Source organism: Bos indicus, chromosome 10, assembly GCF_029378745.1.
Source record: "Bos indicus isolate NIAB-ARS_2022 breed Sahiwal x Tharparkar chromosome 10, NIAB-ARS_B.indTharparkar_mat_pri_1.0, whole genome shotgun sequence".
NCBI classification, from domain to species: Eukaryota; Metazoa; Chordata; class Mammalia; order Artiodactyla; family Bovidae; genus Bos; species Bos indicus.
In genome coordinates this window covers 79,234,232-79,249,556 of record NC_091769.1, presented here as the reverse complement: position 1 = coordinate 79,249,556, position 15,325 = coordinate 79,234,232, and the positions used below count along the sequence as shown (strand labels likewise).

Sequence of the window (15,325 nt, the reverse complement as noted above, 5' to 3'; positions counted from 1 at the left end):
CTAAGCCAGTGCACCACAGCCATTAAGCCTGGACTCTATAGCCTAGGAGCTACAACTACTGAAGCTCACGTGGTCTGGAGCCCACACTCTGCAACAAGAGAAGCCACTGCAATGAGAAACCCGTGCTTGTAACTAGAGAGGAGCCCCGGCTCGCCATAACTAGAGAAAAGCCCGCACAGCAACGAGGACCCAACATACAGCTCCCCCCAAAAAAAAACCCAACTGGGGGATGATTTGCAACACAAATGATTTACATACAAAGGGGATAATTTGAAATGATCAAACCAATAAATTATGCAAAGGATATGAATAGGAGATAACAGCAAAATTAAGGTAAAGAAACCCATGAAAAGCTGCGCAATCTTAATTATAATTTTAACAATGCAGATTAAAGTGAATAGACTAACACAACCTAAAAGTGACATAACCCCAAATTATCAAGGGCGTTGGAAAACAGCTCACCTCCTACATCCTGGCAAAGCCTTTTGGGGGAAACACTTGATAGTATTTGTCAACATTTTACATGTCCATACTATTGATCTAACAAATCTAATGCTTAGGAATCATTAGTTGCATTGTTATTGGATAAAGCAACAAAAACAAAAAACCCCTCAAAACTGGAAATAACCTCTAAGAGTCCACAAATAAGGGTTTGGCTGAATAAACAAAATGAAAATGGAACGCTGTGCTCTGATACACAGGAAATGGTCGCAAAGAACAGTGATTAGTGGTGAGGAATGGAAATGAAGGATGATGCCAGAGGGAAAAATGCTGTCATTTTATATCCTTCTGGTCCATTTGTATTTTTTACCATAAGCATGTATTACCTTTACAGTTAAAACTCAAAAAATAAAGGTAAATTAGCACATGAGTGCAATTCCCTCAAAATAATCAATAGTATACAGTGATCCCTCGGTATGTACCGGGATACTGGTTTCAGGACACCCTGCAGATACCAAGATCCGTGGGTGCTCAAGTCATCAGATAAAAGAGTGGAGTACAGTCGGCTCTTCCTACTGGTGGGGTTGGCATCCACAGATTCAACCAACCACAGACCTGATTCCACAGATGTGGAGGATCTTTATATACCCTTTTCTATATAAAAGGGTACTCCGCCCTTTTATATAATGAACTCCAGCATCCGTGGATCTTGTTATCTGTGTAGCGTCCTGCAACCAGTCCCTTGTGGATACAGAGGGACCACTATAAAGTGAAAAGTGAGGTTTGCATCTGAAGAACAGCAGCCTAGGGAAGAACAAAATACAGGCTGTGGGGATCTGCCTCTGCCTCTGAGGCTGATTTGCTGCTGGGCACTGCGCAGGCTCCATCATCCCCTGGTGATGTCATCTCTAAAATGGGCAATGACACATCTCCCTTCCGGGTCATATTGAGGATGAAGGGACAGAATGTGCACAGCACAGCGCCTGAGGAGCAGGTGATAACCCGTTCCAGAACGAGTTCCCTGCTCTAAAGAGCATGGAGACAACTGGTGTCTTCTCAGCCGTTCGGAGACCACCTGGAACGACTTTGGTTACCCTTCTAGGGGAAAACGGCCTCGAAACTATAAGATGATGGATGTAAGCCCCAAACAAGAGGGTTGGTGGAAATGAGATGGGGCTATGAATATGTCTGACTCAGTATTTCAGAGCTGGAGAACTGGTAAGCTTTTCTAGTGCAGTGGTCCCCAACCTTTTTGGCACCAGGGACCAGTTTCGTGGAAGACAATTTTTCCACGGACTGGGGTAAGTGGATGGGAGGGATGGTTTGGGGATAATTTAAGCACTTTATTGTGGGCATTATTTCTATTATTATTACAGTAGCTCCACTTCAGATCATCAGGCACTAGATGCTGGAGGTTGGGGAGCCCCTGGAGGTTTGCATACTGGCCACAGGCCAAATCCAGTCTTCCACCTGGGCCTTCCCCAAACAGCCCTGCCCATTCATTTCCGTGTTATCCAAGGCTGCTTCCAGGCCACAGCAGCAGAGTTGGGTAGTTGCAACAATGACCATGTGGCCTGCAAAGCCAAAAATATTTACTACTTGGCCCTCTACAGAAAAAATTTGCCAACCCAACCTAGCCTGATAACCTGATCTTTATGTGGCTATGGAAACTGAGGCCCAGAGGGTGAAATGACTTGCCTCTGTTAGTTTATGGCCTGGCTGGGACTAAAACCAGGTCTACTGACTTGCAGAACAGCATTTTTCCTATTCTGATCTGGTCCTAGTATTACCGTGAAAGGATTTTTTTCTTGACCTCAGCTTTAGCAGGACGCATTTTGCCCACCCATGCCAGATGCTGCCACTTTTAACTATGGACCACTCAGAAGAGAAATGTGCATGCGTGCTAAGTCGCTTCAATTATGTCTGACTCTGCGACCCCATGGACTGTAGCCCACCAGGCTCCTCTGTCCAGGGGATTCTCCAGGCAAGAATATCAGAGTAGATTGCCATGCCCTCCTCCAGAAGTCTTCCGAACTCAGGGATTGAACCCATGTCTCTTATGTCTCCTGCACTGGCGGACGAGTTCTTTACCACCAGTGCCACCTGGCAAGCCCCAAAGAGAAGACAGGCACCTAAAATCAATGGGAAATTGACGAAAGATTCCATGTGTCAATATTATACTTTCCCATGATTTTTCAGGAAGACACGGTGCCCCACACTGTGGCAGGTAAAAGCGGAAATGTTCAGTGACTACTGGCGAATGGTTACGAATGTACCTGTGACAGTGGGAAGGCATTAGCAGGATCAGCTGGGAGTTCCATAGACAGTACACATGTGGAAAATTGCAAGTTGTCTGGCCAAGCTATGAAGTTTTTTTTTTTGTTGGAAACAATGAAGCTCTGGCACCAGGGAAAAGCTGGGTAGGTAAGACCAATGGCAGAGGGGAGGGACAGAATTAGGATGATGTTAATGAGATCACGACGGGGAAGCTGGGTGTATGGGACTGGTGGCGGGGGGTGTCCCAGATGTCCTCTCCAGAACAAAGGTGCTGACTGGCTGCAACACTGGGCACTGGCCTCTCCTGAGTTCCATGCGCTTTTCAGAGGAGGCAGCAACCTTGGTCTCTGCCTACTCAGGTGCATTGAGAGACTTCGGCCAGCTGAGGCTGACAGTCTGGCTCTGTGCTGCTCCAAATACTACATGTCCCACAGGTTGGCAGGGCACGTGGTGGAGAAGGAAAAGCTCTCCTGACCAAACACCAACCTCGTGTCTGACACTGTACCCTGACTCCCTGAGTTCATTCTGCCGACAGCCCTATGACATATTACAACCCCTATATTACAGATGTATAAAAAGAAAATCAGCAATTTAAGTCATCTGGTCACAGGTGCTAAAGATGGGATTCAACCCAGATGAGTCAGCCTCCAATTCCGTTTCCCACCACATCCCCTGCCTGGCTCCTCATTCCCCTTCCAATAATTACATCTCCATGCGGATGAACAGCCTGGTGAGGGAGTGAGCCCCTGCCACCAGAGGCTGAAGCAGAGGGGCTCTGCTCAGGGGCTGTGGGCAGCTGCTCCAGCTGCTGCAAAGGGCGCTAGTACTTACCTGCTTCTCCAGCTGTGCCTCCAGCTCGCTGATGAGCTCATCTTTGCCCTGCATGGCTTTCAGCAACTCTTGGTACTTCCGGTGCAGGCTGCCTGCTGAGTCCACATTCATCAGATTGGACAATTTCACCTTCTCTTCCATCACACCCACCTGGAAAGTACCAATTATATCATAGGGTGGGGATGCAATGCCACTGACATGGGATGGGATGCTTCCTGATGCCCCAGCTTGTGACTCCAAGGCAGAGTTCTTACCCAGGGCAATGGGAGCCAATTAATTCAGTGACCATTTATGAAGCCTCATCTGGGAAAAAGAAGGAATTGACGAGGAAGGAATAGCCAGGTGTAGGGCCATCTAACTCTGGGGGCCCCAGTAAGGACAAGCTGGACAGGACAAAAAGTCCTGGAGAGGAAATGCTCCAACCTCACTGTGACAGACGCATTTGCTGCTCATTGAATCTTCATGAACTTCCTAATACTTCTCAGCCATCTTATAGTTAGGTGGCCGTGGAAGTCATGAAGTCAATGGGTCGGAGTGGAACGATGCATTATTTCTGGGCTGGAGTATTTACGAGCTGGTGCACAAGCACCCAGCTCTCTTTCCCTGCCATGGCAACCAAGAAGACTGCATGTGCTAGCTGATTCAGCCGGAAGATGGGGAACTCTATTCACCTGGATCCCCAGATCACTGTGTGAAGCAGAATCCCTGGCTGACCCTCAGTAGAGGTATCATGAATGAGAACTAAATATGATAAACTGTGGACATGTCAGACTCCACAGGTTACCTCAGCATAACCCAGCCTATTTGGACTATGCCACGCATCTGCTCACTGCCCTAACCCTTACCTGAGATTCCCTCATGCCCATAGAAAGCCCCAGGCACCTTTATTTGTTCAGAAGGTCTAACACATGACTGCTGGTTTTCCTCGTCCCAGTAAGAAGCAGGTCTCTCTGGGGCAGACCACATTGGTGTGATGTGTCCATGAGTGTCCATGGGAAGGGTCAGGAAAGGTCATTCTCCCTGCACACTCCCACCGTCTCCTCCCCATTACCTGGGTCTCCGCGTTCTCTGCTCTCTGCTCTGCGTCCAGCAGCCTCTGCTCCAGCTCCTGCATCTGCTCAGCCAGAGAGAAAACGAGATATAACTGCGGCGTCCCTGCTATGAACATGGCATCAAGGCAACACATGTGAATTCTGCAGACGCTACACACAGGCCGGCTTAAACTACTCCTTGCAAGAGGCTCAAGAATATCAGGGTAAAGATGTCCATGGCAGCCCTGGTTGTTGTTCCGTCACTCAGTTGTGTCTGACGCTTTGCAACCCCATGGACTGTAGCACGCCAGGCTTCCCTGTCCTTCACTATCTCCCAGACTTTGCTCAAATTCATGTCTGTTGAGTCGGTGATGCTATCTCACCATCTCATCCTTCGCAGCCCTCTTTTCCTTTTGCCTTCAACCTTTCCCAGCATCAGGGTCTTTTTCAATGAGTCAGCTCTTCACACCAGGTGGTCAAAGTACTGGAGCTTCAGCTTCAGCATCAGTCCTTCCAATAAATATTCAGGGTTGATTTCCTTTAGGATTGACTCATTTGATCTCCTTGCTGTCCAAAGGACTCTCAAGAGTCTTCTCCAGCACCACAGTTCGAAAGCACCAATTCTTAGGTGTTCAGCCTTCTTTATGGTCCAACTCTCACATCTTACATGACTACTGGAAAAACCATAGCTTTGACTGGATGGACCTTTGTTGGCAAAATGCTGTCTCTGCTTTTTAATACACTGCCTAGTTTTGTCATAGCTTTCCTTCCAAGGATCAAATATCTTTTAATTTCATGGCTGCAGTCACCATCTGCAATGATTTTGGAGCCCAAGAAAATAAAATCTGCCACTGTTTCTACTTTTTCCCCATCTGTTTGCCATGAAGTGATGGGACCAGATGCCATGATCTTTGTTTTTTGAATGTTGAGTGTTAAGCCACCTTTTCCACTCTCCTGTTTCACCCTCAGGTAGCCCTGAAGCCTGGGGCAGGTAAGGAGCCCAGAGGTGCTGTCCTCTCTACGGTGAGTGAGAAAACTTGAGGTCTTTCTCCCTCTGGGGGCCCTGGGAAGGGGCAGCAGTGCCACCATCTCTTCCTGGGGCGTCCTCGCCCAACTCTTGCCTTCAGGCTCCTCTCCCAGGCCGTCCTCCCCACAGCAGCGGGCTGCAGGCAGTGCCCCGCCACTGCTCGCTACGTGTCTGACATGGACCCTGCTCCCACGTGAGCCCCCATCATCAGGATGAGGATGTTCCCTCCCACTGGGAACGGCTCAATGGCTGGGGACAAAGACTTACTCTCCTTCTCTCAGGATGCCTCTGACTGCAAATGGCATTCATGGATATCCCCTTCTTGATTGTTTTAATCTTAAATAGAGGTTTAAGACACATTTCTTAAAAATTCTTTCTTGCTTCCCATAGAGGTCTGAGGATCACAGCAATTCTTGAATCTCATGCCAACTGGCCCAAGGAAAGGGACCAATGCTCTTACACACAGAAGCTCATCAGGGAACAGATCTAAGTTAAAGCCTAAGGAGCAGCTCAGGAGCAGTGGGGGCATCTCTGCCACTTCTCGAGCTTACAGCCTACCGAGTGGAGTGGATTTCAGCTCCCACCATCCCCCTGGTCAGGGCTCAGAGGGCACTGCCAAAACCACACGCCATCACATAAAGGCCCTGCGGAAGCACAGCACAGTCACACATTCCATTCTCCAACCAGACGCCAGGGCCTAGTTGAGTCAACTCCTGCTTCCCCTACCATGCCTTGTCTCAGGGCAACAGGTCTGCAGGAAAACCATACTAGAGGCGTCATGTCCCAGGTGTGTCCTCCGTGCGACTGGACAGGCCTCACGTCCCAAGCGCTGGTCCAGTCCTCGCCCACCTTATCTCTGCAGATTTGGCCTTTTCTCTGGCTACTCAACTTTCTGCATCTAGCATGGACCCTGGCTCGATATTTACCAGTGAACTGAGCAATTAATTTTCTCTCTTTCCCAATCTCTCTTCTGCCTAGGTGAAATTCTGCCTTCAGGCTTTGATTGAAGGATGGAAAAGAAAAGAAGTCCCCCGGTCTGGTGCCAGGCAGTGAAAGGAGGGTTACCCAGGAGCGGTTCAAGTTAGAGAGCCTGGAGAAACTGCTCTCAGGACCACCTTCCCTCATCCATTTTTTCCTCCTTGGAGTTGGGGAGAGACAGATGTTTTCAGTACATGTTCCCTTTGAAAGGACAGAGGATACCAAATAAAACCTCAAGATTTACAACCCAGGGGACAAAAATGCTCCCTGGGTTCCCAACAGACAGGACCATCTGTGATAAGCATTCCTGTGCTCAGTCCAAGGATGTCTGCATCTCCTCTTTCCTTCCTCTCCTGGGTTTAATAATCATGATGGAACCTCTTGACTCAAGCCTGAGACACTGGGTTTGTTCTGGCCAGACTCAGGCATCAATTATAGCCAGATGGCCTTTCCAAAATCAAACAGTCCTTGGGACATCGTAGCTACAGGGGAGGTAACAGCATAGAATAAACCAATCTTATGGTGATAGGCATGGTTGCATAGTGCAAAAAAACATTCTACTTGGTGGAGGGGTGGGGTGGTGGTTGACACATAACCCAGTGACCACGTTAGTACTATATAACCCTTCCCCCTTGGGCACCAGAACTGACTCTTCCAGGAGCAAATCAGGTTCTCTCTCCCCAGAAAGCCGAAATGTGGGATTAAGAGGCCAGAGATGAGAGTCAGGGGACTGCACCAGAGATCATGCACAAACTTTACCAAGTCATGATTATCAGCTAAGTCCTTCAGTTCTGTGATATGTCCCAGGACCTTCCCAATAAATGCCCTATTTAAGCTAGCCAGGGTTGAAATTTCTGCCCACATCAGGAACACCTCTAACTAATACAATTACTAGGAGCATTTAATTTTTAAGAACACAATGAAACACTGATTGGGAAGGCTTTAGATTCTTGACAAGTTTCCTAGATTCACCTTCATTTAGATCTGACATCTGCTCTGTAGCTCAGAAGACATATGATTTCCATAAGAAATGATCACTCATATCCGTGACCTTACACAGTAAAGAAACCACGGTAGAGGGAAGAAGAAGATGCATTTGAGTCTTACCTCCCACTTGGGCATTTCCATTTGGGTCAAGAGTGATCAATGACACAGGTCAGAGCCATAAATCACTCTGTTATTAACGATGTTTGAGCATTCTACCCCCTAAATTTTTAATGTCAGATATCCTTTAGGGTAAGCTATCACTGAAGCAGATGGGAAGGAAGGCGCCCCTGGGAACCTAGGGTCTTCTCCCAGCCTTGGCCTGACTGCCACGTGGTCCTCCTCACCACCCACCCTCCAGCCATTTTTATCTCCTAGGCAAGGGCACTTGAGACTCAAAGCTAAAAGCAGTCTGTATTCACCTTTATGCTGGGGCACTCTCTTGTCTCTAAAACAAATTTCTGAACATTGAAACCATTTGGCACATCCGGTAGTTTTTTAAAAGAGAAGAGTATAAAAGACCATCTATGTATCCATGACTGTGCTCCAACAATTACCAACATCCTGCCATCCTTGTCTGAAGAGAATATCTTTAACATCATGTTTCCCTCCATTTTTATGAAAACACATTTTCTCCATTGCTACGGGAACACTCCCAACTGTGCCTATACCTGAGTGTCGATTTTGGAGTTTTCAAACTCTTAATTCCAGGATCGACACAATTCATGACGGCAGATTGTCCCCTGCACTCACTCAAAGGGCCACACTGGGAGATCTGAAAAGGTGATACAGGCAGGCCCCCTTATTTGGGTTCTGTTTCTCCTTTCAGAGGGTTCCCTAGGACTGAGTCCTCAGCTATCCTTTTAGTCTGGGTGACACGCTAGCCAAGGTGGCGTCAGGTTTGGGCGGCTGGCTTTTAGGCAGGATCCACTTTCACCAGCTTCGACTTACACATGAGACTCGTAAGCCATCCTAGAATGGGCTGCAGTGACCCGATGAAAGGTTCTTGGCACTAACCTGGTATTTAATCCCCATGTCCACAGCTCCTTTTGGTGCTGTGAAATACTGGCCCCAAGGCAGCAGGCACCCTCCTGTGCTCCCAGGACAGACCTGCGTGCTGAGCAGTGGTTCAAGCCCGGAGCCTCGCCAGGCTGATCTCAGCTATCCCTCTGAAAAGGGCTCAACGTTCTTACCACTGCATCACACCCTCTGAAGAGAATGGTACCGGTAAGCAATAAGGCTCTGGAGCCCGGCTGGCCCCACCACAGTGTGACTTATAAATTCCTTAACCTCTCTGAGCCTCAGTTTTCTCACCAGTAGAAAAAACAGTAACGAATGTCCACCTCCTAGGGTTGTGGTGAAGATCACAGGAGATGCCTCACGGCCAGCTCACGTGCATAACCTGGCACTTCCCGAGCAGTTTGCAGATATAAGCTACTTGCTGGATTTTCACAACCAAAGATGGGGCTTAGGACCAGGCAGACCAGTTTCCCTGGGACAGTCCTGTGGTCACCTGTCCTCCAGAATAATGAGTAATAGAGCCTTCCTTTCTCTCTCCAAAGTCTCCTGGTTTACATGATAAATTACCTGGTCATGCTGCTTATGATCCATCTACAGAAAGAAAGGCTTTAAGTCAGGGCTATTAGCCTACAGAGCATCGTGTAAGACCTACCATGTTGTGGGCATTTAGCCAACACAGATATATCTAAACAAGGCCACTTGTATGTGTCTGGCACTGGCTAAAGCACTTTCAATGTATCAACTCATTCCATCTTCATCCCAATCCTAGGAGGCAGGTCTTGTTATTATCCCTGTTGTACATATAAACTGACGCAGAGGGATAAGGCAATTTGCCTAAGGTCACACAGCCAGGAGGCAGAGCCAGGATTCAAACTCCAGAGGACTGGCTTAGTCTATTATACCCTCAGCTACCGCTGCCCTCACATCCAAATTTCACGTCCTGCAAAAACCCAGACTCCAAAATGCAATCCCCGATTCTCAGCTTCTCCTGAAAACTCAGGAGACCTGGACACGCGACAATTACCTTTTCTTCTGGCGACACCTGGCTTCCTCCTCTAGCTATACAGCACATTCCTTGAATCCTCCCCAGAACCCTCCCACTGAGTTCATAGAAGCTTAGTTAACTTCTGCATTCATAGAAAATTAGTTAAGCCTTTGAAATTACAACCCCCAGTGCTAGCTATTAAATGGTTCTAACTGTGTTGTCATCAAAGACCTTGATTCTCAGCTTTTTGTTTTTTAATATCAAATCCTGTGTTCAACTGAAATCATATTCTTATTCCCATATATATAAAACACACAACTGTGGGGCTGCCCTGGTGTCCGAGTGCAGAAGAGGCAGGAAAGAAGGGACTCCTAAGTCTTGTCTGTGGGTCCAATGGCCCCACCCAGCCCAAAAGTCCCTCTGAGGCGCACAGGGCTCAAGGCTAGAAGGATGGCTGAATGGGGCCCAGGACATGTTCGGGGCAGGAGTTTGTGGCAGTAGATTTCACACCCTCAGGGGCACAGTCATCCACACGGATCTTGTTACAGATCCCTGCGTTGTGCCCACAGAGGTTTTTATTTAGCACGTCTGAGGCATGAACCCAGGAATGTGCTTGAAAAGAAAACCCCAGGTGATCCTGATGCGGGTGGTCCACAGACCACTCTCTGAAAAACGCTAGACCAGCTACAGAATGCAAAGCAAAGCTAACTGACTCCTTTGGGGATGCAAACATCCCAGGGCCAAGCCCCCATCAGTACAGGACTCTTCTCAAATGACTTTATAGGAGTACAAAGCTCTAGCAAGACTACAGTTCCTGGGAAACATTATAGTGGGCCTTATTAAAAAATGGGGGTTAGGAGAATAAAAAAAATTCTCTACACTCACACGCACATGCATGCACACCCTTAAACATAGTGAATAAAAGTTCTAGAAGGCAAATCGGATCTATCAGCAAGGAAATCTGCTAAGGCTGATTCTGTGATGACTTTATGCAGACTTTATTTCCAACTAGTCCTAATTAGCCCTAGTGTTCTCCTTTTATATAACAGTATCGGCCTTCTCACAAATTCTGAAGTATATAAGGATGTTTTTCTGGGTTCTGTGAACTATCTTGCTCTGTCAAGCTGGTGCCTAAACTGAATCGCTGCCTCTGTATAATCCTTGGTCAGAGTGGGGAAGAGCAATAGTCATTGTTCCTTTGTTTAAGGGACTGAACGGAACCATTGATACACTCAAAAAAAAAAAAAAAATCCTGAAGTACAAATTTTTGGTATATAAATATAAAACTGAGTTACTGTATTTCAAAACCTTGGCTGGAGAAACCAGTAAGGGATTCTAGAAAAAGAGGAAGTGCGTACAGACCCACCAGAACAGGCCTCAGGAAGACCTGCCTCGGTTAAAAATATTCAAGCTAAAAAATGTGGGATATTTTATTACATAAAGTCCTCTCTTTAACAGATCCACTCAAATCCCCTTTGGAAGCAGAGAGGGAGTAAATAAACAAAAAAATGTTAAACTCGTTTTAGTCCTCATATTGATGCCATGTACTCATCATGATAATTCCTACGAAGCTCTATTGCAGATAGATGCCATCCTCCCACTTTTCTGAAGGGAAAACTGAGGCACAAGGTTGGCAAGAATGAACAAAGTCCAAGGGACTTTTAACACATCCAGCTCTTAGGACAGCATCAACTTTTAGATTGATCTAGGCTTCCCTGGTGGCTCAGAGGGTAAAGGGTCTGCCTGCAATACGGGAGACTTGGGTTCAATCCCTGGGTTGGGAAGATCCCCTGGAGAAGGAAATGAAACCCACTCCAATATTCTTGCCTGGGAAATCCCACGGAAGGAGGAGCCTGGTAGGCTACAGTCCACAGGGTCGCAAAGAGTCGGATACGACTGAGTGATGACTTCACTTCACTTCACTTTAGATTGATCAGATTAGCTGTGACTTCTTCAACACAACCAAGAGAGCCGGAAAAACGGCTCCCGGAAGCAGAACAAGACGCGACCTCCAAAACATGAGCCATTCTCTCGACTCCTGTGCCAGACGGAAAGTGAGTCCACAGTTCACCTGGCCCCCGGGATGGGTGGCCCTGGCAAGGGCACAGCAGACCGTGAGAGGCGTCCCAGCAGAAACAAGGTCTAGACCTGTCTCCCCTCCTCCCGTCTCCCCTCCTCCCGCTCCCTCCCCTCTCTCACCCTTCAGTTCAGTACAGTTCAGTCGCTCAGTCTGACTCTTTGCAACCCCATGAACCGCCGCACGCCAGGCCTCCCTGTCCATCACCAACTCCCGGAGTCCACCCAAACTCATGTCCATCGAGTCAGTGATGCTATCCAGCCATCTCATCCTCTGTCGTCTCCTTCTCCTCCTGCCCTCAATCTTTCCCAGCATCAGGGTCTTTTCAAATGAGTCAGCTCTTCATATCAGGTGGCCAAAGGATTGGAGTTTCAGCTTCAGCATCAGTCCTTCCAGTGGACACCCAGGACTGATCTCCTTTAGGATGGACTGGTTGAATCTCCTTGCAGTCCAAGGGACTCTCAAGAGTCTTCTCCAACACCACAGTTCAAAAGCATCAATTCTTCGGCGCTCAGCTTTCTTTATAGTCCAACTCTCACATCCATACATGACCACTGGAAAAACCATAGCCTTGACTAGACAGACCTTTGTTAGCAAAGTAATGTCTCTGCTTTTTAATATGCTGTCTAGGTTGTTCGTAACTTTCCTTCCAAGGAGTAAGTGTCTTTTAATTTCATGGCTGCAGTTACCATCTGCAGTGATTTTGGAGCCCAAAAAATAGGTGAGGAATTATCTGGCAGCCTTGACATTTTTTCTTTTTTAAAAAAATTTGGTTTTCAGCACAACGATTTCATGTGTCAAATGACAATTCTGAAAGAGGGAGTCAGGTATGAGCAGGCTGTGTGATGGGGAAGAAGGAGGGCTCCTTCCCAAGCCTTAGCAGCCAGCGGGTGGCATCTGATCACAGGCAGGGCCCGTCCCCTGGGAGACACGCAGGCTCGGCTTGCCCTGCACCACTGCCAGCGGCGAGTGAGTGGCCATCAGTCATCCAGGCAGTGCCATCTCCACGAGCGGGCGGGCTAGTGGGCTAACTGTGTGGAACAGTGGCAGTGGAGGGGGCAGGCAGGTGAGGGGGTGGGGCAAAGGGACCCAGCTGACCTGGCTCACCTCGGTGCAGGTGGGTGCTGATGATAACTAAGAAGTAAGTTCTGGGAGCAGGGACAGGGATGGCGACCAGGGCCCAGCCCCAGCAGGAGCTCTCCTGAGAAATCTGGGTCATCTCTTCCTAGGACCTGAATCTTACCTTGATGTACTGGGGAAAACCTCTAATGAATTGCAGAATCTGGCCTACTGGTTTGGGGAATGACAGCAGATGACAAGAGCGGCCTGACATTGAGCAACGCGGTATTTATGGCCTTAAGGTTTCCTGCCAAGAGGTCCGATGTCAGGCTAATGCCCTAACCCTGCTTAAGTCTTCCAGCCCATGATTCCTAGTCAAGATTTCTTTCTCTCCCTTCTCCACTCCTATACCCCCAGGCTCTTCTGCCCTGAGTCTAAATACTTCTCCTTTCTTTACTCAAGTCCCACCCTGAGCCCCCAAGGTCTTATGGGAGAGCGTTCTGGTTGCTTAGATGATAAGTACTGGTACTTAGAGAGCATTCTGGTTACTTAGCAAATAAAGTCTGGAAGAAAAGAAAGGGCTGATATTATACTCTGTTGGCCAAAGGGTTCGTTTGGGTTTTTCCGCAAGATCTTATGGAAAATGCTGAGTGAACTTTTTAGCCAACCCAATAGAAGTTCAACCTCCCCAGATCCAAGGGGCTGTGGAAAAAGAACATGTTTATTTATAATGTGTTTAAGGCCACTGGGGAATAGGGGAGGAAAGCATTTAAAAACGCTTTATTTTTCTATCATGAAATGTTTCAGGCCAACAGAAACGTATAGACAATAATTTTTAAAAAAACACGTATCCACTATTCATCTTTGTCAAATCTTAATTTTTGTCAGATCTGCTTCTGACTTTTTATGAAATAAACCTCTACAGACAGCTGACGCTTCCAGTGTTCCTCTCTCCAGTGTTACTCCTCTCCTTTGTACGTATGTACCCTACACTTGACTATGTTTACATTTTTACCTCATTTGTAAACACCCCTCAACAACAGACATTACTGTTTTGTGCAAGTTTAATACTTTATATAAACTGTAGTTTTGTATACATATTCTTCTGATCCTTTTTGTTCAGTGTTGGTTTTTGAGATTTGTTGATCTTAAACATATAGCTTTACTTGACTCATTTTTAACTGCAATGTAGTATTCCATTGCACAAATGCACTCAACATAGTTACCCAATCACGTTGATAAACATTTAGAATATTTTCAACTTTTCATGCATCAATGCTGCAATAGACATTCTTGTATAGGTCTATTTATGACCAATATATTTGGATTCCTTATTTTTTTTAATTGAAGTATAGTTGGTTACAATGTTGTATATGGATTTATTTCAACTGCTGCATTTTGTGCTTTGTATTTACTCCTTATTTTCTATATTCCTGTTTCTCTTCCCTGCCTGGATTTAATAGATTTTATTCCATTTCCAGTAGCTACTCTCCTGATTGGAAAGTCATACATTCTATTTGTTATTTCTATTATTCTAGACACAGATGACATCACCCTTGTGGCAGAAAGTGAAGAGGAACTAAAGAGCCTCTTAATGAAAGTGAAAGAAGAGAGTGAAGAAGTTGGCTTAAAACTCAACATTCAAAAAACTAAGATTGTGGCATCCAGTCCCATCACTCTATGGCAAATAGATGGAGAAATAATGGAAACAGTGACAGACTTTATTTTCTTGGGCTCCAAAATCACTGCAGATGGTAATTGCAGCCATGAAATTAAAAGACGCTTGCTCCTTGGAAGAAAAGTTATGACCAACCTAGACAGCTATTAAAAATAGAGACATTACTTTGCCAACAAAGTGTGTCTAGTCAAAGCTATGTTTTTTCCAGTAGTCATGTATGGATGTGAGAGTTGGACTATAAAGAAAGCTGAGCGCCGAAGAATTGATGCTTTCGACCTGTAGTGTTGGGAAAAGACTGTAGTGTTGAGAGTCCCCTGGACTGCAAAGAGATCAAACCAGTCAATCCTAAAGGAAATCAGTCCTGAATATTCATTGGAAGGACGGATGCTGAAGCTGAAACTCCAATACTTTGGCCACCTGATGCAAAGAACTGACTCACTGGAAAACATCCTGATGCTGGGAAAGATTGAAGGCAGGAGAAGGGGATGACAGAGGATGAGATGGTTGGCTGGCATCACTGACTTGATGGACATGAGTTTGAGCAAGCTCCGGGAGTTGGTGATGGACAGGGAGGCCTAGTGTAGTGCAGTCCATGGGGTCGCAGAGTCAGACATGACTGAGCGACTGAAGTGACTGAGACTTAAAGACTTCTATTTGTTTCCCACATTCTCTTCTCCCCCTATTTGTCATATAGGTAGAAGCTCTGACTTTTAACAGAGCACATGGTTATCTAGAATAAAGACTACACTTTCCAATCTTCTCCGTGGCGGGATATAACCACATGAATAAGTGGCCAATGGGATGTGAGTGGAAGGAATGAAGGCAGCCTTTGGGTCATGCTCTCAAAGGGAAGGGACCGGAATGTGGTCATGAGGGTGAACCACCTTCAAACATGCGCAGGCCTCCCCGCAGAGCTAGGCTGCTTATGTCTGGAATG

At 46.8% G+C, this 15,325-nt stretch overlaps 1 protein-coding gene across 3 annotated transcripts in view; it reads right to left on the bottom strand.

The window, feature by feature from the left end:
* The window catches only part of PLEKHH1 (pleckstrin homology, MyTH4 and FERM domain containing H1), a 58,414-nt gene that overhangs the window by 26,652 nt on the left and 16,437 nt on the right, over positions 1-15,325 (bottom strand). For all 3 annotated transcript variants that reach the window (XM_070797750.1, XM_070797749.1, XM_070797751.1), the window contains exons 3-4: positions 4,601-4,663; positions 3,550-3,699 (exon numbers count right to left, since the gene is read on the bottom strand). In XM_070797750.1, coding sequence (XP_070653851.1) covers positions 3,550-3,699; positions 4,601-4,663 — 213 coding nt within the window. The remainder of the gene's footprint in view (positions 1-3,549; positions 3,700-4,600; positions 4,664-15,325) is intronic.